Source organism: Drosophila serrata, unplaced genomic scaffold (genome assembly GCF_035046125.1).
Source record: "Drosophila serrata isolate PLE 108 unplaced genomic scaffold, ASM3504612v1 contig_359, whole genome shotgun sequence".
NCBI lineage: Eukaryota > Metazoa > Arthropoda > Insecta > Diptera > Drosophilidae > Drosophila > Drosophila serrata.
The window spans coordinates 372,575-393,376 of record NW_028257257.1 but is presented as its reverse complement, the minus strand read 5'-3'; the positions used below and the strand labels follow the sequence as shown (position 1 = coordinate 393,376).

Genomic DNA, 20,802 nt, shown 5'->3' with positions numbered 1-20,802 from the left:
TTTTTGATTTCAAAGAGAGCCTGTCATTGCTTATATATTATATATTATATTATATTTAACAGTTGAATGAGATAGTGCATTTCATTGTAAAATGTTAGACTAATTCAGCAGCCAAAAGGTGCTTCATGTCTTGACCTTAACAGGTAAACAATCCAGCGGAACTTTATGCTTATGGGACAGCGTTTTTTCCCGATAAGATAGCACTTGAAAATGGCACACGTCACTCGCCGTAATAAACCCTTCGCAAATATAACAAAGTATATAGTATTTATAAAGAACAAATCAAATTAATTAGCAAACTCATACTGCAAGCCCGGTGGCTAGATTAGATCCATATCGGGATTCGTACGCCAATACCCTTGGGCTTTTTGGGAAAGTAATTTTGGCGGCCGGGTGGCTGAAGTTCATCCATATCTTCCGCTTCGAATCTTCAAAGATAACGACACTTCGAACCGACGACTTTTGGCCAATATCTAATCTCAGGCAGGTGGGCCGGTGGCTCTTTTTGTGAAATGCAACTTAATCGATGATTTTTAGTGCGATTTCCCGCTGGTATAAAAGACAGTGCGGGGACCAGTGTCAAATCAGTTGAGTTCCTTTGACTGAACACGCAACAATCCCCCCAAGAAGATGAAGTTCCTGATCATCCTGGCCCTGGCCGTGGCCGCCTCTGCCTTCCCCGAGGCGGAGCTGACCCACCGCAACCGTGAGATGCCCGTCGTCGGCGACATTGAGGGTCGCATCACCAACGGCAAGACCGCCGCCGTGGGTCAGTTCCCCTACCAGGTGGGACTTTCCCTCAAGCTGAGCGCTCTGTCCAGCGCCTGGTGCGGTGGCTCCCTGATCGGCAACTCCTGGGTCCTGACCGCTGCTCACTGTACCGATGGGTGAGTGTCCTTATGACATTCTCTCCTCTCCACCAGTAAGATACTTATTTTTGAATCCTCCCACAGTGTCCAGTCCGTGACTGTCTACCTGGGCGCCACTGTGCGTACCTCCGCCGAGGTTAGCCACACCGTGGCCAAGTCCGACATCATCATCCACTCCGGCTGGAACAGCGCCAACCTGCGCAACGACATCTCTCTGATCAAGATCCCCTCGGTCAGCTATACCTCCAGGATCCAGGCCGTCAAAATTCCCGCCATTGCCAACTCGTACAGCACCTATGTCGGCGACACGGTTACCGCCTCCGGCTGGGGACGCACCTCCGACGCGGCGAGCGCTGTAGCCACTAACCTCCAGTACGCCGAGTTGAAGGTTATTCCCAACGCTGACTGCCAAAAGGTCTACGGTAGCTCGATCGTTACTGGAAGCCAAATTTGCGTTGAAACCCCCAACAAGGTCTCCACCTGCAACGGTGACTCCGGTGGTCCTCTGGTCACCAGCGCGAAGATTCAGATCGGTCTTACCTCCTTTGGAGCCGCTGCCGGTTGCGAGAAGGGCTACCCCGTTGCCTTCACCCGTGTCACCAGCTATCTGGACTGGATCAAGAGCAACACTGGCATCTCCAACTAAGGAGGAGTCAGGGACTTCACATTATGCACAAATATAAAAAAAAAATTCTAACGAATATGTCGCTTTGCGTTTATTATTTACCAATAGAGCTAAAGGGGAAAAATCAATCAATATAACCGAAAATATCATTGTCCATGCTGTACAAAAGTACTACTAAAAAAAATAAAAACTGAATTTAATATATATAAAAACACAACAACACGTAAATGGCAAAGCTGTTGCCGGCTAATTCATTAAATTGCCAAAAGCGAGACAATAAAAGCTGAAAACTGGCAATCTAAGAAAACAAAAAGAAAAAATTTCCTGCTCAAGTGAAAGTTGAAAAGAAGACAAAAATAGAAAAACCCAGACAATATGTCAGCACTTGAATTATCGTCAAACATTTGAATAAATGACAAAAGTTGTTGCTTCATTTGTAGCACTCTTTCTTATTTTAAGGCCATCAGCATTTAATTCCCCCAACTTTTCAACGACAGAGAAACTGGGCTAAGTGCGGCATTTATTTTGTTTTTTTGTTATTGTTTTTTCTACCAGTGCAAGGACCTCCCTCACATGTGAAGGGATAGCAGGTGGCGCCTAAAAACCAGTCCCAAACAGATGCTACTGCGGTAAAAAGCATTTACTCGGCGGAGTCAGGAAGGAAAACCAGATCCGAATCCGGAGACAACATAACCAAGTCAGTCAGGGAAAATAACACCAGCAGTCGCAGCCGCAGCTGAGCTTGAAGGGTGCTTCCACTTCCTCCCAGGGACCAGGTCCAGCCGGGCTGATAAATGTTTGCATTGCGGAAATTTATGACAGCACAAAAAGTTTCCTGCACTCGCATTCTGTGGCTTAGATATGACAAAATATCATACATAACTCCCCCCTCTGAACCTGAACCTGAACCTCAACTGGAATAAAAACGCACAAGTTAGTAGAGTGTGTGTCTGTATGGCAAAAAGTTAGTTAAAATGTCAACCCGGCACCCGCTCTCGACGAGTGTTTATGGCCAAAGTTTTTTATTTAAAATCCACTTTGCCCAGTTGCTGAATTCGGCTCTGATTGAACAACGTCGAAAGTTGGTTTCTATCTTGGCCACAAACTTCCTTGTTTTGCCTGATTGAAGTGAACTTGGTCAACGGCCTTCCAGTTAGTTGGTCAAGTGGTTTTCATTCGATTCACTTTATTTCCAAAAATTTCAGCCTCCTGCCTAAGGCATCCGGAATTTGCATTTTATATCCTTTTCTGGTTTGCGTCTCATCTGACCCAATTCGCACATCAAATTAAATATTTAGCTCCGTTTCATGTGGCAGCTAATAAAATCAATTTTCGCATCGTATGGAGACTCAAATCACACGGCAAAATCAATTAACGGAACTGTCAGCTCATCAATTATGCCCCAGAGGAAGGGACTTGGTCCCTGGATCCTGCTCCTTTTTCCAACTGGCGACTCACTAACACAATCCTGGCTAATAAATGCCAGCCAATTCAAAGCAATCAACTTAATTAACGATTTTTGGTGGGGCCATGATTCGGCTACATAATTAATTAAGTCGCGTCGAAATCAGCCAGCCAACAAAACAACAAAAAAACAAGGATATAAGGACGAACTAAATTCGCAAAGTCAGCATTTCGGGGTCACCAAGTGAATAAAGTGAGCGTACAACTGCAAATAGTTAAAGTCACAAGGATGTTGATGATGATGGTGAATGGGTTGATTGAGAACTTGGAACTTGGCATTAACTTAAACTCGTCTTAAACCTTCGGAAAGGATTAACCACAGGGAAAATGAAGAATAACTTTGAACTTTATTAAAGGGTTTTGAGGAGGTATTGTGAGGAACAAGATCTTGATTAAACATATTTTTTGGGTAAAGATGAAGGTTTCTTACTGAAATGAAAAGTATTCATAATATTTGAAGAGTATTTTTGAATTGACAACGTCTGAAGTATAGCCAAACTGCAAAATAGATTATGTAATAAAGAAACCAACTTTAGAAGACATATTTCTAAACAATGCCTTCATGGCAAATATAAGTTTCGACCAACTTTGACTGGCTGACTGACTTTGCCTTAACTCCTTTGGGCCACAGTGTGTGTGTGCCTGTGACACTTTGAATGATGTTCGGCTAATTAAGCGCCGAACAATTACTATTGCTCTAGCACTTAACAACCCCAAGTCACTTGCGATGACAGGCCAACACAAAAAGTGTTTCTAACAAAAAAAAAGCCAGACACACACACAGAGAGTATCCTTACACTTAATTCATTTAACTCAAACATTTTCATTTATTTATCGCATTACTGGCTCCTTCCAACCCCAGTTGGAAGCGCCATCACCAGAGTTTTTTCGGCTAATGACTTCCTGCTTTTCCTAACGCGCTCAGCATCCGGCAACACACATCACACACTCCCATGTGTGTGTGGGAGAGGGTTGGTTTTTGGGGGGCAGGACTGACAGAGAGAGAGTGTGTGTGGAGGGCGCATCAAGCTCATTGAATGCTTTTGGCATGTTGCCCGGCTCGACACCATTATTTCTGGTAACAAGATAATTGTATAATGAAATCCAAACAACACTTGGTGGTGGGGTCTCCGCGTGGAGCCGGTCACCACTTGAACCACCCACCAGCCAGGCAACCAGCATCATGGCCAACAACATCCTTTTACCACAATGACTTGACGGCAAAGTTCGCCGGCTTTCTGTTTTTTTTTTGTTTTGGCTTTGGACTATGACTCGGAGACAAAGAGTTTTTGGGCGGTTTGGTTTTTGCCTTGACTGCTGATTGAGTGGCCGTACTTGTTTCTGGTCAAATTTGGTTCCTTTGATTAACAGAGAGGCATGTAGATGTATACCAAAAACGACGTTCTCAATTAAATTGAAGGTCTTGGTTGTTCACTTACTTAAGAAAATGTTTATAATTTACTAAATAGCATAACACGAAATAATTTAATTAACAAATTAAGTTATATCCATACTATTTATACAGTAAAGATTTAAATATCGAATGCGCTACAGTCTTAAAAGTATTATTTCCCCTTATCATAATTATTTTTATATTAGAACTTTATCTCTTTAATTAAGTTTTCCTGCTGATAAAGAATACGAAACAATTTTATGAACTTAGCACTGCTTTAGTTCCTTAATTAAATCTCCAAACAAGTTGATTTCGATAAATATCTTTCTGCCTAAAACACAGAAGAGCAATCCCCAGTCAGGGATGTCCTTTGGCACAAAAATAACTTCCCCTTTTCTGCTGTTAATTTCATTCCATTCACATGGAAGTAAAGTGTCTTGTCATGGTCTCGTGCCTTTTGTTTTCATGTTTCATGTTTCCTGTTTTTTTGTTTCTTTCCCTTGGTTTTCCCTTTGGGGAGTGACAATTGATTGACGGGAAAAGTTAATGGCTTACTTCTGGAGAAATACTTAAAGAAGTGCGTCTGCTTTTTGGAGACTAGCAAGCGGTAAACATAATTGAAACATCTCGTCCTTTTTTCGGGACTCGAAAACCTGCAAGGGCATAACAAGTAGATAGCACACATCCTCATATGCAAAGCCGCTCGAAGAGCACTCACCGAAATCCTCTCGCTACCTCAACCTCCCTGCCAGGATGCCAGGATCCTGGCATTACCTAGAGCCATCAGTCAGTGGAAAAAAAAGAAATAGAAAGGAGAGAACCGTCAGCAGGAGTAGGGCAAAAAATAATAATACTTTTGCCCCTCTCGGCCAGGGGCAGGGCCAGGGACAGGGGCAAAAAATAAAGACATAAAGCAAACAAATGCCGGCATCGAGGAGGAAATATGGGAGGAGCTCTCCGGATGGAAGGTGGATTCAATGGCTGACTGGCAGTGGAGTGGCTTTTAGTGCGTTCAAGCAGAAAAATATATAGAAAACAATAAACCGAAATTACAACAAGGAAGCGCACACAAAAAAAAAAAAAAAAAATATTGGCAAACAAAAATGTTTATAAGCCATAAAGCATTTGCCAGCCTCAGCTGAATATTCATATAAATATTTGCATACTAAATTTTGATGACTAGTTATATATTTTCCAACACAACACAGGCACTCCCCTCAACTCTCTTGATGGAGATACTTCAAAAAAGGTTTGGCATATTTCACAGGCATTAATGAAGTCCTCGCAACAATGGGGATTCCCGACTGAATGCAATCCCTGATATTAAGTATTCCCATCCTCCGGGTCTGAATATTCTCCGACTGCATTCAAATTCAACTGCAGACAAGTTCGAAGTACAAAGGAAAAGTTGCCATATCCCGCTGCCAAGAATATTTTCGGAACAAAAGGAATCCCCTGTAAATATACCAAAAGTCATTGATATGGCCCAAGCGAAATCATTTTCATTTTTTCTGTTGTACTTTTTGGTGGGATGTGCCAATGCCAATAAGCAGACAAGTGCCACCTCCGATTGGGGACACGTATCAAACCTACTCCAAGAGAAATTCTTCTTGCTTTCCACTCCCTACTTTCCGTGGAAATCCAATTGTCGTAGTAGACAAAAATCCTTGGCGTTTGGCACACAATAATAAAAGCGACGGCGAGAAAAAAAAGGCAAAGCCAGAAGCAATCTATCGAAAAGGATTTGTTTGCCTGGCAGGAATTTATATTTATACATAGATATATATACATATATATATTTCTATATTTCGAGCAAAGCCCCCGCTCATATGCAAAAAAACCAATGGGATGCCGTCAGCTTATTGATAGAAAATCACAGAGCAGGCAAAAATTGTACCCTCAAATATTTGTCAAAACATCTCCACTACGATACACATAATATATAATATTATATATACCAAATATAGCATATACATTTATGTATTCCGCCATATAATAACTTAGTTTGATCCCGGAACATAAAATTTAACGGTGGACACTTGTGTTTGTCGTCTGCTCGTCGGATTTGCGTCACAATATTGACAGTACAACGGGGCGTATGTGCAATGCCCTCTACTACTAAGCTCCCTCTTTATCAAGTTTTCATGTCTGACATGGAGCTCAGGTGGAGATGGTTACTGGGAGTCTGCCAGCTGCTCCCTAATCAAACTTTTTCAATACATCGCGCATTAAAAACGAGTTGACAAACTGCAACACAAAACTTTGACCAAGTTCCGGGACCTGCTAAGTCTCCGGGTTAACTTGGCTCTAAAGAAAAACGAAGGGATGTATAGAGAACGTGAGTCACGCCAACACATCTGTACTTATAGATCCAGCCAAAGTGCAGCAACAAATTGCATTTCAAAAAATGGAAAAAGGAATAAATGGAATGGTGGAGAAAAACCCCACTTGCATTTGAGCAACATCTTGGAAAAGTAGAGGGAGTAAGTTCTTTTTGCCAAGTTTACGGTAGAAAAAAGGTGCCTGACAATCGCATTACTCATACGCAATGTGAGACCATTCCAGGAGGCATGATTAATGAGGCGGCTGCTGTTGACATCCCCGAAAGCAATTTGAATTATAGCAGGAAATAGACATAGTTCCCTGTGATAAGTCATCAGCGAAAGGAGGAGACCTGCTCGAGCGGGTCAGCTGGTCCAGACAGTTGTCATTAATTTTGGCCAACAAGGAGCGGGAGGAGATGGAAGCGGAGTACAAGACCGAGACGGATTTCTTGAGCTGACCGCAGGGCACAGCGACAGTTTCATGACAATTTAACACAAAAAAATACCGAAGCAAACTGAACTGAGAGAATTTGAGCTTCCTATACGGGTACACAGGGAGAAATATATGGGTTTCAGTTCAAAAATTAAAAAAAGAATAAGTCTACTTAAACTCCATTAAGCTTCTAGGATCAGTAAGTATCTTTCATCTGTAAGTTACTATGAACAGTAAGAAACTTTGATCAGTAAGTATCAATAAACATTAAGTAACTATGAGCAGTAGGTAACTCTGAACAGTAAGTATCTATGACCAGTAAGTATGTATGTATGATCAGTTACTAACTTTGAACACTAATAAACAATGACTTGCAATTTTTTTAACACAACACATTTCTGAGACTTAGCCTGCAGCAGTCACTTCGTTCCGGGGATGTTAAAACCAGTTGGGAATCATATGCATCATATGTGCGAGATTTGTTTTGGAAGAAATTTAAGAGCAACCTATTTGAATAAAACTATAAAGTTATTCTTATACATATTTTTACAAGTATAGAAGTTGAAGCATGGCAAATCGGTGGACGGTGGACGGCAGCCATAGAAACGATCAGTAAGTATGATCAATATTTAACTATGAGCAGTAAGTAACTCTCAACAGTAAGTATCTATTATTAGTAAGTAACTCTGAACACTAATTATCTATGACAAGTAAATAGCTATGATCAGTAAGTATCTATGACCAGTAAGTGTGTATGTATGATCCGTTATTAACTTTGAACACTAATAAGCAATGACTTGCAACTTTTGTAACACAACACATTTCGGATACTTGGCCGGCAGCAGTCACTTCGTTCCGGGGATGATAGAACCAGTTGGGAATCATATGCACAGATGTGCAAGATGTGTTTTGGAACAAAGATCAAGCTATTTGAAAGAAACTATGGAGTTATTCTTCTATATAATTTTACTAGTATATAAGTCGGAGCATGGCAAATCGGTGGACTATATATATACATATATATAGCTGCCATAGGAACAATAGGAAATTTTTAAGAAAAAAAATTATAACTTTTCCAGTTTGCAACAGATTTCAATTTTGATAAATTCTCGTTATATATTAATCTAGAATTTTGTGTAAAATTTTATAAAACTCTGGATTTTATATGATATAGCTGCCACAGATCGTTAAGGAATATACAAAAGGGGTTAATGTAAAACGGTAAATATAAAATGTTTTTTAACATAAATATATATCATTTATATTGTATTAATTCCTAGTGATTGAATTTCAATCTGCATGGGTATAGGGTAGCTTTCTCTCTTGTCTCATTTAGTTTTCCATTTCATAAATATACTAATTTCTTGCAGTGCATTAAACAACAAATCCTGGGAGAGGGACAGCACAAAACACACAGTCCTGAGTGGCAGTGGAAGCGTAATCGATGCGGCTCACATTAGATTGTTGCCCGGAGAGTGGGCCAACAGCCAGCTGAAGTGAGTTGGAATCCTTGGCACTGGCCACCAGCATCTCAAGTGCTACCCAAAACTGACCTCTCCGAGGGCTGCTCCTTTTGCCGCTGATGCTTTTTATCCCAAGCTGCTGCTTCGTTTATCATTTGTTGTTCACTTGTCGAAATTTTATTGCTGCAATCTTGTTTGTCGTCGTCGTCGTCGTTTCGTCCTTTTCCCTTTTCTCGTCAAAGGACAGCGCTCACTGGGGGACATTTCAAATGCCTTACTAAGGATACACTCGGTCAAAAACACAACTGAGGGGGGAAAAATATATAACTAGGGGTTTTTTATTGTATAGTTTGATTTATTTTTAAGGATTTATATATTTTAATAAAATATAATTTACTACTTTCAATCCTTATTTAAGTTTGAAATAATATAGTTTGGTTATTCTATTTTTTCCGCCTCAACTGTTTATAAAACCACTTGAGCCAGAGGCGTGTAGTCGCTTACTGAATGAATATTCGTGTCCTTTTCGAGTCCTGCCGCCAACGCAACTGGTCGAGTGAGCAGAAGTTTCCTTCCTTCCAGCCGAGATTCCAAGAGCACTGGACATTATTGTTGTCCTGCTCCCAAGCTGGATATGCGTCTAATAAGCGAGTGTGTGTCTCGGGTGAGCGCATTACGTATACGTAATATACATTTATATATACTTATATATATAAGTGCATTACATATATCTCTGGCAGCAATTTAAAGGGTGACTGACTGCCTTTAAAACTGCTGCTCCTTCTGCTCGTCCTCGGCCAACAATGATGGCAAATATTTCAAGAAAATTAGTTCCTTTGTTCCTGGTTCGGGAGACAAAAGGACCGACCATTTTTTCCGCAATCAGCGAAAAGAGCTACCATAAAGAAAAAAAGTGCTCAACCAGAGGGAATTGAAAGGGGAATAAAAATCAATATAGTGCAGTTAATACAGGGATTAAATATTTGGAGGGATTGCCTCCTTAGCTCCTCTTTAAGTTGGCGATAAGAGGAAATCCATAGCGATAAGAGGAAATCCATTTTACGGCCCAGACACGCACAGTGAGTGAGTGAGTGGCCCACAAAAGCGGCAACAACTACATGGAGCAACTATGGTGCTCCGACGGTCTACATGTGTCAGCAGGAACGGCAATGAATTGTTTTTATGTGCTAATGTCCAGCCGGGTCCTGGCCCTGCTTCTCCACGCTTTGCATGCCCGACACGTAAGGCGATTTGATTTCAATTTCCCAGATTCTGCTAGCCACTGTCACTTGCCTCCTTTCTCCGCCTCTTCTCTCCCCCTTCATGGCTCATGAGTTGGCAAGTTTTGGCACACCGCTGCGTATACTTGATATGATTTGGGGCCAACCATCATCAGAGATAATCAGTGGGAATTTCAGGCACTCGAGGCGCTCGAGAGCGGCCGTAAACAATTTCTCTGATCGAATCCAAATGAATAATTCGATTAGACAGCAAGCCATCGATCGGGCTAAGCCAATTCAAGTCGGTTTTCCCCAGCTAAATATAAATATTTCTTCTTATTATTATTATTTTCATTGTTTTTTGGCAGTGCAAAAGTCATCAAAACACGTCCGATCTATAAAGAAATCTCTTCTTATCAGAAGTATCACAGAACCAAGTGCTAGACGTCTGTCGCCGCTCTTTCATAAAGTGAAGTGCGTTTAATTGAAAGCCTGCGGCGTGTAATCTCTCCCGATAACGGAAGACACTTTTCTACCGTATTTGGTCAATCGAAGCTGATAAGTAGCTCCACATCCTATCTCTGATAAGAATTTTCAGCACGCTTCAAACACACAGCAGTGGCAAAAGGCCCCAAGAGCGGAGGTATATAAGGTGTAGTTCCTTAGGTTTAGGAATCATTCGTTCTTCGAACAATTATGAAAGTGCTCGTAGTATTCGCCCTCGCTCTGGCCACCGCCTCCGCCGGCCTGCTGCCCCAGCAGCTGCCCGTGCACCCCAAGGATCTGCCGTCGGTGCCTTCCATTGAGGGTCGCATTACCAACGGCAAGACCGCCACCGAGGGCCAGTTCCCCTACCAGGTGGGACTCAGCTTCGACAGCAGCGGAGGAAGCTGGTGGTGCGGAGGCTCCATCATCGGCAATGAGTGGGTGCTGACCGCTGCCCACTGCACCGATGGTGCCTCCAAGGTGACCATCTACTACGGCGCCACCGTCCGCACCAACGCCAAGGTTACCCAAACGGTTGCCAGCTCCAACTTCATCCAGCATGCCAGCTACAACTCGGTTGTGTTGAGGAACGACATCTCTCTGATCAAGACCCCTGCTGTGAGCTACACTTCCGACATCAACCGGGTGGAGCTTCCCGCGATCGCCAGCTCCTACTCCACCTATGCCGGAGAGAAGGCCATTGCCTCTGGCTGGGGCAAGACCTCTGACTCCGCCACCTCGGTGGCCAGTACCCTGCAGTACTACACATTCGATGTTGTATCCGTTGCCACTTGCCAATCCACCTACGGCTCTCTGATCGCCACCTCCAAAGTCATCTGCATTGCCACGCCCAACAGGATCTCCACCTGCAACGGTGACTCTGGCGGACCCCTGGTCCTGGCCGACAAAGGCATACTTATCGGTGTCACTTCGTTCGTGTCCAGCGCCGGCTGCGAGTCTGGTGCCCCCGCTGGCTTCACCCGTGTGACCTCCTACCTGGACTGGATCAAGAGTAACGCCGGTATCTCCAACTAAGCACTTTTCTTTCGCAATTAAAATGATTCATGATTTAATAATTGGACTTTTTTGAAAGTTTTATCTGTTAGATTCGGTTTTTTGTTCTTTAATTAAATTCTTGGTAAAATTAATATAAATAAATACGTTGGATCATTATTGTGTTGAGCTTATTTCCGCCAACAAATAAGATAGCTTCAATATCCGATATCAGAAGCTTTGTGTCTTAAAGTTGAGCTTGACTAATTAATTGATTAAAAATTAAATCTAACAGTTGGAAATGCACAAGAAAAAGTTGGTGGGAAAAGCTATAGGTATTTATTATAGACAGCTAGCTACTTTAATGTCCAAGAACCCCTTTTGAACTTTAGTTTTAAGTATTTACAAATCTTTATAAATTTCTATATTTCTCTTTAGAAATGCCTACCTAAAGCCGCCAAAAAGTATACTAGTATTTCATCCAAGCCTTTATTACGCGTCTCATACTAAATGCAAAATAAAAATAAACAATTGATTTTAGAAATTAAACGAACTTTTTATGGGACTCTTATTATCTGGATCTCTTAGTCTAAAATTTCGGGCATTAGCCTTGAACTTATAAGGTGGCAGCATTATCAGGATCATTTAACCTACATTTCGGACATGGCGATATCGAAAGAGTTGGTTAGGAACAAAGAAGCTCGTGTTTGCCAGCAATATAATTTAAACAATGGGCTAATTCTTGCATTAAATATATATAAGTTTGGTATAAATAAGGCCACAATCGACTCCGAAAACCATTCGTTGCAAAAATGAAAGTGACTTCAGTGCTCCTATTGGCCCTGGCCAGTGCCTCTGCTGGCCCTCTGTCCAGCTTTAGGCCCGTTCATCCTCGTGACAGGACAATAGAACAATCCATTGAAAGCCGAATTGTTGGCGGAGGCCACGCCTATATAGGACAAATACCCTATCAAGTCGGCATTACATTCGATTACGGTAGCTTAAGCGGCTTTTGCTGTGGCTCCATCATCAGCAACGAATGGATTTTGACCGCAGCCCATTGTACCGACAAGTAAGTAAACTGAACTATTCAATAATATTTATTAATTTTGATTTCATTTGATTCCAGTGCTGATTCGGCTACAATTTACGCTGGATCTATTCTTCTGAATACAGGCGTAAAACGAACTGCCTCGAGCCAAAATATTAAACAGCATTCCGACTACAACGAAGACAGCCTTGTGAACGATATCGCTCTGATCATGTTGAGTCAAGCATTGGAATTTGGTCCGACCATTGGGAAGGTCGGATTGCCCCCGCTCACCGGTCCTTACGATACCTACGAGGATCAGACGGCCAGGGTTTCGGGCTGGGGACTACCCGATACTAACGCAATTTTACAAACTTTTTTCCTAAAGTACGTCGATGTTATGGTTATTTCCAACACCGATTGCAACTTGGCATATCCAGGTTTTATAAAACCCTCACATTTGTGCACTGCCACAAATACAGGCAAGGGCACTTGCTATGGCGATTCCGGAGGACCCTTAACCGTTGATAACGGATCCACCGAAGACACACAGATTGGAATCGTTTCGTTCGGATCATATCTAGGATGCACTGCAGCACCAAGTGCCTATACCCGTGTAAGCGCATATCAAGATTGGATTTATGAAAAAAGCGGTGTTTAAGATCATGCAGAATTTTAAATTCCAATGTAATTTATATATATATTCTATATCCTCTTTATATTTTGTCCCCAACGCTATCAACATTAAATAAACTGATATTATCTTTGCTGTACATCAAATTCGTAGTTTAAAAATTAATATTATAAAAGATGTAACCTCACAAACTCTAAAAGAATCAATGTTTGTTATGGTTTTGATAAGTGTTCAACATTTTGTTTAATGATAATGTATTCGATGACTTATCAAACCTCTGCTTCTTATAGATTTCTATCCATAAAATATGAAAGTCTTAATATAGAGAATCAAGTATATATATGATCGGGCCAATTATCAGCTTTTAGAAAGTGGATTGTAAATATTGGACTTAACTGATTGGGAATATTTAGATGACACCGCAGAGTATATAACCAAGAACAATGGCTTGTACGTGCCATAAGTGATCGAACCATGAAAGTGCTAGGAGTTTTGCTTATTTCGGCCTTGGCCCTGGTGGCTGCCGTTGAGAAGCCCGTTCCCTTCAAGGATATGCCGGTGGGCAGGAAATTGAGCGGAAGGATCACCAACGGATATCCTGCGTACGAGGGCAAGGTACCCTACATTGTGACTCTGCTGTTCGACAACGGCGCCGGCAGTGGCTGGTACTGCGGTGGCTCGATCATTGGCAACACCTGGGTCCTGACCGCCGCCCACTGCACCCACGGGGCCAACTCCGTGGCCATTGGCTACGGCGCCGTGTGGCGTCAGCAGCCCCAGTACACCCATGTGGTGCATCAGAGCAACTTTATCCAGCACCACGCCTACGACACGCGCACCATTAACAACGACATCTCGCTGATCCGCACTCCGCATGTGGAGTTCTCGTCGCTGGTCAACAAGGTGGAGCTGCCGCGCTACGTGGATCGGTACAATAACTACTACGGCTGGTGGGCCCTCCTCTCCGGCTGGGGCAAGACATCCGACGAGGGTGGTGTCTCTGATTACCTCAATTGCGTGGACATTCAGATAGCCGATAACTCCATCTGCGAGGCCCACTATGGCACCACGACCATCACCCCGAACCACGTTTGCATAGCCACTCCGGAGAACAAGGGCTCCTGCAGCGGTGATTCCGGTGGACCCCTTGTCCTTCATGACGACAACCGTCAGGTGGCCATTGTGTCCTTTGGATCCTCTGCTGGCTGCTTGTCTAACAGCCCCAAGGGAATGACCAGGGTGACCAGCTACTTGGACTGGATCAGTGACAACACGGGCATTTCCTACTAAGGCCTTAATGGGTTTGATTATTAAATAAAATGAATTGAATGAATTGAAATGAATTTAGTTTGTCTTTATCCTATATTCATTTGTGGAAATTTCAGCATATTAAAGATTATATTGAAGAGGGAGGTTAAGAAAACAGGTTGATCAGTACGAAAGGAAAGTAAAGAAAGGTTCAAAATCTTCTTTTTTCAAAAACCATATGAAAAGTTTATTTAAGCTCGTGCCTAGTATGCAATGCCGGTGTGGTCGCGGATCCAGTCCAAGTAGCTAGTTACGCGCACCATTCCCTTGGGTCCGTTGGACAGGCAGCCGGCGGAGGAGCCGAAGGACACAATGCCCACCTGGCGACCGCCGTCGTGGAGAACCAGCGGGCCACCAGAGTCGCCGCTGCAGGTGCCCTTGTTCTCGGGCGTCGGAATGCAGATGAGGTCCCCGGAGAAGCTGCCATAGTAGTTCTCGCACACCGAGTTCTCGCCAATCTGGACATCAACGCAGTTCAAGTACTCAGAGACGCCACCCTCGTCGGAGGTCTTGCCCCAGCCAGAGACGAGAGCCCACCAGCCCTGATAGTTGTTGTAGCGATCGTTGAAGCTGGGCAGCTCCACCTTGTTGACCAGCGCCCAGAAGTCCACGTGCGGGGTGCGGATCAGCGAGATGTCGCCGGATCCGTGCTCGATAAAGTCGTTGCGGCTTACCCAGTGTGTGTACTGGGGTTCCAGACGCCACAGAGCTCCGTAGTAGATGGTCACCGCCTCCATGCCGTCGGTACAGTGCTTGGCCGTCATCACCCAGGTGTGGCCGATGATGGAGCCACCGCACCAGGTGCCGCCGCCGTTCTTGGTGAATCCCAAGCCCACCTGATAGGGAACCTTGCCCTCGTAGGCCGGATAGCCCATGGTGATGCGTCCCTCGATCGAGGGCTTGCCCACAGGCACATCCTTCCAAAAGACTGGCTTCTCGAGAGCCGAAGCGGAGGCAATCACACCCAGGAGCAGGAACGCTAGCACCTTCATTATGCACAAAGTAAACACACTTTATGAATTAAACTCATGCCTTCAATGAGATTTTATAGCATTTGACTTGGCCGGAAACGCATAACTAAACCTGTTAACTGTTGCCTGATTTACAATATGCAGATAAGGTTAAATGGCGGATTTATCTATCGGTGGGGAGCTCTGGCAACTTGACGAAACCTGGGACTTTCGATAAGATTTAAATGTCGAGGTGGGATTTATTACATCAATATAATTTAATTGTGTTTTTTTATTCAATTCATAGAACGTGAAAATAAAAAACTATGTATATTTCTTATACATAAGAGCGATTTTTATTAGTGGAAAATTATTAGGGAATTATAAAGGACATAGGACATTTCGTGCAGAAAAAACTTTTTAATTATTTATAGAACTTTAAAATGTGTGCCTTTTAAACTCCGTTTGAATTCAGATAGTGAAAATATTTATTTGAAGCTTTGCATAGGTTTTACACGTATACAAATAGGAGTTTTACACGTTTTTAAACTATTTTACATCAACCAAATCGTAACGGTAATTTCCAACACTGTATAAATATCTGGCAGCCCTGCTATGAAACTGCCAGGAAATGTTTTGACATGACCTTTGCGGGAAATTTAACTTTAAGCATTTGAAACAAGAAATAAACAGAACTACCTCGAAGTTAATTCAACATTTCACGTTTTATACTTTATTTTTCAAGTAACTAACTATTTGAATTTAACAGCCCGTGCTGCCAGACAGCACGTTTTGGTATTTCAGTAAGCTGAGCTCTTTATGAATAATTTAAGTGTGACCGTTTGGCGACAAGCCTAAAAAACACCAATGTTTTTTGTTTGCTGTGGTATTTTTGTGTGTGAGACGGAGTCCATTATCATTTTTGTGTGATTTTTCGAACAATTTCTAAAAGATTATGCCTGCCTACTGATGGGCCGGTAAAACATAATGGATAACATCGTCTACGACTTTGCCAAGATCACGTTTCAGCCGAAGGAGGTGGGACTGACCGAGAATCGGTGAGTATTTGCAGGAACCAAAAGTGGAACGCCTCTGATTTCTCCCCCTTTCTAGAAGCGGAGCGATTCCAAACCTCTCCTGGAGAGTGAAGGAGATGTCCATGACGGACATAGAGATGATGCGGAGCACGACCATACACGGTGCAGCAGGCGGCACCGAGTTGGAGGACGATGTGAGCAGCGAGTCCAATGCCTCCGATGAAGTCGACTCGCAGCTGAGTCGCGGTGAGGACAACGACGACGATAGCGACTGCATTAGCGGCAGTTCCCGCTACAGCCACCACGGTGCAACACGTTCTGGTGTCTCTCGCCGCCGCATGCCCGCCCGTGTGTCCAAGGACAACTTCAACCGCGTCTGCAGCGTCATCATGAAGCCAGCAAAGAAGAAGCAGCGCAAGGAGCTCAACACCAACGCCCAGACAATGCGCAGCATTGAGAAGCTCTACACAAGCAAGCGGCTGAAGAAATTCACGCCGGCCAACCTGGAGACTATCTTCGAGGAGCCAAGTGATGAGAATGCCGCCGATGCGGAGGACGACAGTGAGGAATGCTCCATAAGCAGCCAAGTGCGAATTGTCAAGTTCGGTGGACGCAAGCTGCGGCGCGCCATCTCCTTTAGCGATGGCCTGAACAAAAACAAAATGCTGCTGAAGAAGAAGATCCGCCGACAGAAGGTGAAGAAAACGTTTGGGAAGCATTTCGCTCTAAAGAAGATAACCATGACCGAGTTCCATGATCGTTTGAACAAAAGCTTCGACAGTGCCATGCTCGAGGGCGAGGACGAACCCTTGGGCGATGTCGCAGAGCTGCCCAAGACGGCCATGACCATGGAGGACATACAACTGCCGGGAGGGCAACAACTGCAGCCAACGGCATTCAAGTAGGCGGTAGAGAGAGACTGAAAGATCCATTCATTCATCATTATTGCATCATTTCAACCAACTAGTTGATAGTGGCCAAGAAACTCGTACTGATACCAACTATGAAGCTACACACACACACGCTCTCCCCTAGGATTAAGCGGAAAGCAGAAGTTTAAGTTATACGTATGTGTAAATAGCAAGTAGAGAAAGTAAACTAAAGCTACACCTAAAACTAAACTTATCCAGCCATAGAATGCGATTCTGTGCTTAGCCACTAAGTAAAAGGTAATAATAAGAAATAAACGTTGCAAAAGGTTACATATCCACATATTCACTGCCCTCGTTAAAGATTCTTTAATGTTTAAATTTGAAAAGTACTTGTGCGTCTGCTTAGGTTTGAACCAGATTAAAGTTTAAGTTCAGAGCAGCAGAAGAAATATCTTTAATTTAAATTATATATATATGAATATTTTAATTTAAACAAGGTTTTTGTTTCTCTTGTTTTGTATTACTTTTTAAATTCTTTACTTACCAGAAATGAATATATCTTGCAGATAAAAAGTACCATTAATACATGAAGCAGCTTTGTTTCCTTTTTTTAATAACATTTTTAAGGGGTTTCAGGTAGAGTAATCATAAACAGCTTGAAACCTATTGAAACGAAATAATAGATTTTATTTTATTAAAACACCTTATAATTTTGTAAAGAAACTAAATCAAATCATAATTTTAGGTAACTTTGCACTTTAAAAGGAAAAACTTTCAAATGTCTTATCTTGGATCTGTTAATTAATTTTAACAATATTTGGAATTAAAAAAAGTGTTAATAGCACTCTAAATTCATAGATATTAGTTCCTTAACTTGAAAAGGCATGCCAGGCGCTTAATATTCGATAAAAAAAAGAAATGTTACGAAGACGAATTGGAGGGGCGGGAAATCCATGAGTTAACGAATGGAGCTACTGGGTACCGGGCAATAAAATAAAATAAAACACAAGCAATAATAAAAATAAACCCAAAATTGAACAAGAAACGGAAGCAAAACGCACTTGAGGAGGCTTGCTATCGGTTTTGAGGCTTTCAGGGGGCCTTTTACGGGGGGCTTCACATTGTGCGAGCCGGGTGGCTCTTAAGCTCAATTAAATAACGACCGGCGTGTGATTAGCAAGTGCAATAATAAAATGCAGTAACAAAAACACGCCCATTAATGAGCCGAGTGCAACATGCAACGGGCAACGCGATTATGCAGCGAATATAGACGCATATACATCGATGGGGATCGGAGATCGGGAGATCGGGAGTGGGGGCTTGGGAGGCCCCAATGGTGGTGGCGCAGACATTTGCATAATCACGTTGTTGTGGCAGCCTCATTACATTCGACTTCGCCTTCGATCCGATCCAATTCGATTTGAACATATCACCCGGCGAGGTTTATTTGCTTCGCTAGGCAGAGACAGACCGCAGTAATTTCCTAAATCGACAAACAATCAGGTAGCCAGGTAACAGAAATACTTTCAACACCAAATAAAACTGATTATTTCAGCCAACTGGCAGCCGGAGGCGGTGCACGAATTATTTAATTTAATTAATAATAAACCATACATACATATTTTAATGCTGCATTGCTCGCGCATTTTTTTTTTTTATATATATATATTTCATTTCCTGCAAAAAAATTCTGCACATGCCACAGTCCATGTTGCATGCAACCAAATGGAAAACTGCTAATTTGTCTACAACTAGAGAGTGAGTATATACATATATACAGTCCCTTAACCTACGGAAATCCGACCTGGCAATAACCTTGAGACTCTCTGCAGACTCTGTCTCGGCCCCAGACAGCCCTTTATTTTGATGGGAACACTTTTAAGTTAATTCCAGCAATCAAGTTAAAGCCAAAGACTGTGGTTCAAGTTGGCAAGACTTACAGTGGAATCTGGAGCAGGTGAACTGTTATTAAAAATGGATTGGTAAACAAATACATACATAATTATGTTTATATTCTCATAAAAGAAGTAAATGTATTAAAAAATATAAATAAGATTATTTTATTTGGTTGAATAATATATTATTTATACATTTAATAGTGTCTGATCTTGGCTAAAATGTACTATTCGTAATAGGTTATTATGCTAACTTCCACAAATTTAGAAAATTGAAGAAATCATCATGGTATTTTTTGTAAATGATGTAGGCATCGCAAACTACCTTCTGAAACAGCTAGAAATTTACCTATTCTTTAGTTTTTATTTAAATATTCTCAATTTTTCGACAAATCTGAGACTCTACTTTCTCCAACAAACGCAAAAAAACCTTCCGAAACAGCTTAAAATGTGCCTTTTTGACAGTTTATTAAAAATATTTTCAATTTTCCGAAAAAGCTAACACTATACTTTCTTTAACTAACTTTAACTTTTCTGCCGCAAACAGTTCTCGTAACAGAAGTCACACTGTACCCAAATCATATATGATGGACAGTTGTAAGTGAAGAAGAGGCGGCATGCAAATCTAACAGTAACGAGTAAAGTTGTTTGTTTCACTTACAACTATGGGGCTCTTTTCTCAATGAAAGACTGGCTCAGACACAGGCCTACACACACTACACACACACACCACCACACACTTCACACACAACTATATAAGCGAATGCATAATGAAGATAAAGCGAGAAGTGAGCGCGTGATGTAATGGCGCCAAAGCGGGCAGATAACTAGAGTTACAGCTTCGCATTCAATTTAAATGGCAAAAACCACAAAACAGAGACAATCCGAGAGTTATCCGAATCCGAATCAGAAATCCAGCAACTGAAAATGTAACCTATGCGGCACACATTTTCCAGGTACATTTTTATATTTTTGCGAGTGAAGCCAACCCAAAGGGCAATATCTGACTGAAGTGACATTCCATCAAAAGAGGAAAAAGAGCCCAAATGATGACTGAAAGGAGGGAGCCACGATTGGGGGCCGAACGATATTCAAATTAAATGAAATTGATGCAACTGCAATTGTGAATGCAGCTAAAATAGATGCAATAATTAAGGTGGCAAGCGCGCAGAAAAATGGCTTGTTGGCGCTGGCGAAAGAGTTTATAAAAATGCTGGTAACCTGCGCGCCGGCGCAGTCTCGAACGCGACGCGAAGAAAGCAATACGGAGCAGTGCGCAGATATTACGAATGCGCGTTACGATCATCGCATTAAGTGTCCAGCGAACCAGCGTAACCAGCCAGCCAAGCCGAGCTCTTTGCTTTTTGGGAACGGGAAGACAAAAAGTGACCAGTGGACTAGTGGGTGAAAGAGGTGCAACGAGGTGGCGGCGGCTTGGAGCGGTGGAAATGTGTTAAAAGAGGAAGCGAAAGGAAGTCAAGGAAGTGAATGCGGCAAGGCCGTCTGGCCAATCAGTCAAGGAAGCAGTGAAGCAAGTGTCTCAGTCTCAGAATCTAATGGTGCACCAAAGAAATCTTCTGAAGAAAACCAGTTCAAGTTTAGAAGAAAGCAAGAAAATAACTCATAAATAACACAGCAAAAAAACAGGATTAAAATATCAAAAAGTAGCAAGTCTAGAATAGAATAGAGTGCAATAACCAGCCACATCATTTTTCATAAGAAACCAAATAAAATATAAATTTAAACTAGTATATATAACAAAGTTAATATATCCCAAAAATTGCAAAGTTTTGCTAAATAAAAAAC

General features: G+C 42.3%; 5 protein-coding genes, 1 long non-coding RNA gene and 1 pseudogene across 8 annotated transcripts in view; 5 read left to right on the top strand and 2 right to left on the bottom strand.

Moving 5' to 3' along the window:
- The first annotated feature begins 578 nt into the window (after positions 1 to 578).
- Positions 579 to 1,570, top strand: Jon65Aiv (Jonah 65Aiv). Its single transcript, XM_020953355.2, has 2 exons — positions 579 to 887; positions 954 to 1,570. The coding sequence occupies exons 1-2, from the start codon at positions 631 to 633 to the stop codon at positions 1,513 to 1,515; spliced, it is 819 nt and encodes a 272-aa protein (XP_020809014.2). The 5' UTR covers positions 579 to 630; the 3' UTR covers positions 1,516 to 1,570.
- An 8,890-nt stretch (positions 1,571 to 10,460) lies between these two features.
- Positions 10,461 to 11,450, top strand: LOC110184726 (serine protease 1 pseudogene; annotated as a pseudogene). Its single transcript, XR_015272986.1, has one exon. The product of XR_015272986.1 is annotated as a serine protease 1 pseudogene (transcript).
- Positions 11,451 to 12,082: 632 nt separating this feature from the next.
- LOC110184695 (brachyurin-like) lies at positions 12,083 to 13,024 on the top strand. The gene is made up of 2 exons (XM_020953307.2): positions 12,083 to 12,342; positions 12,400 to 13,024. Exons 1-2 carry the CDS (start codon positions 12,083 to 12,085, stop codon positions 12,959 to 12,961), a joined length of 822 nt encoding a protein of 273 aa, XP_020808966.2. The 3' UTR covers positions 12,962 to 13,024.
- Positions 13,025 to 13,284: 260 nt separating this feature from the next.
- Positions 13,285 to 14,273, top strand: Jon65Aii (Jonah 65Aii). The gene has a single exon (XM_020953359.2). It carries the CDS (start codon positions 13,409 to 13,411, stop codon positions 14,222 to 14,224), a length of 816 nt encoding a protein of 271 aa, XP_020809018.2. The 5' UTR covers positions 13,285 to 13,408; the 3' UTR covers positions 14,225 to 14,273.
- A 137-nt stretch (positions 14,274 to 14,410) lies between these two features.
- Jon65Ai (Jonah 65Ai) lies at positions 14,411 to 15,253 on the bottom strand. The gene has a single exon (XM_020953360.2). The coding sequence runs from the start codon at positions 15,232 to 15,234 to the stop codon at positions 14,446 to 14,448; it is 789 nt and encodes a 262-aa protein (XP_020809019.1). The 5' UTR covers positions 15,235 to 15,253; the 3' UTR covers positions 14,411 to 14,445.
- A 769-nt stretch (positions 15,254 to 16,022) lies between these two features.
- tant (tantalus) lies at positions 16,023 to 17,443 on the top strand. 2 transcript variants are annotated; one of them, XM_020953351.2, is made up of 2 exons: positions 16,023 to 16,250; positions 16,306 to 17,443. In XM_020953351.2, the coding sequence occupies exons 1-2, from the start codon at positions 16,180 to 16,182 to the stop codon at positions 17,132 to 17,134; spliced, it is 900 nt and encodes a 299-aa protein (XP_020809010.1). In that variant the 5' UTR covers positions 16,023 to 16,179; the 3' UTR covers positions 17,135 to 17,443. The 2 variants fall into 2 exon arrangements, with proteins under 2 accessions (XP_020809010.1, XP_020809011.1); XM_020953352.2 differs by having other exon boundaries at positions 16,056 to 16,250; positions 16,309 to 17,443.
- A 254-nt stretch (positions 17,444 to 17,697) lies between these two features.
- LOC147642774 (uncharacterized) overlaps positions 17,698 to 20,802 on the bottom strand; it is a 40,592-nt gene continuing 37,487 nt past the window's right edge. The window contains exon 2 of the long non-coding RNA XR_015272960.1: positions 17,698 to 17,764. This is a non-coding gene — a long non-coding RNA (uncharacterized LOC147642774). The remainder of the gene's footprint in view (positions 17,765 to 20,802) is intronic.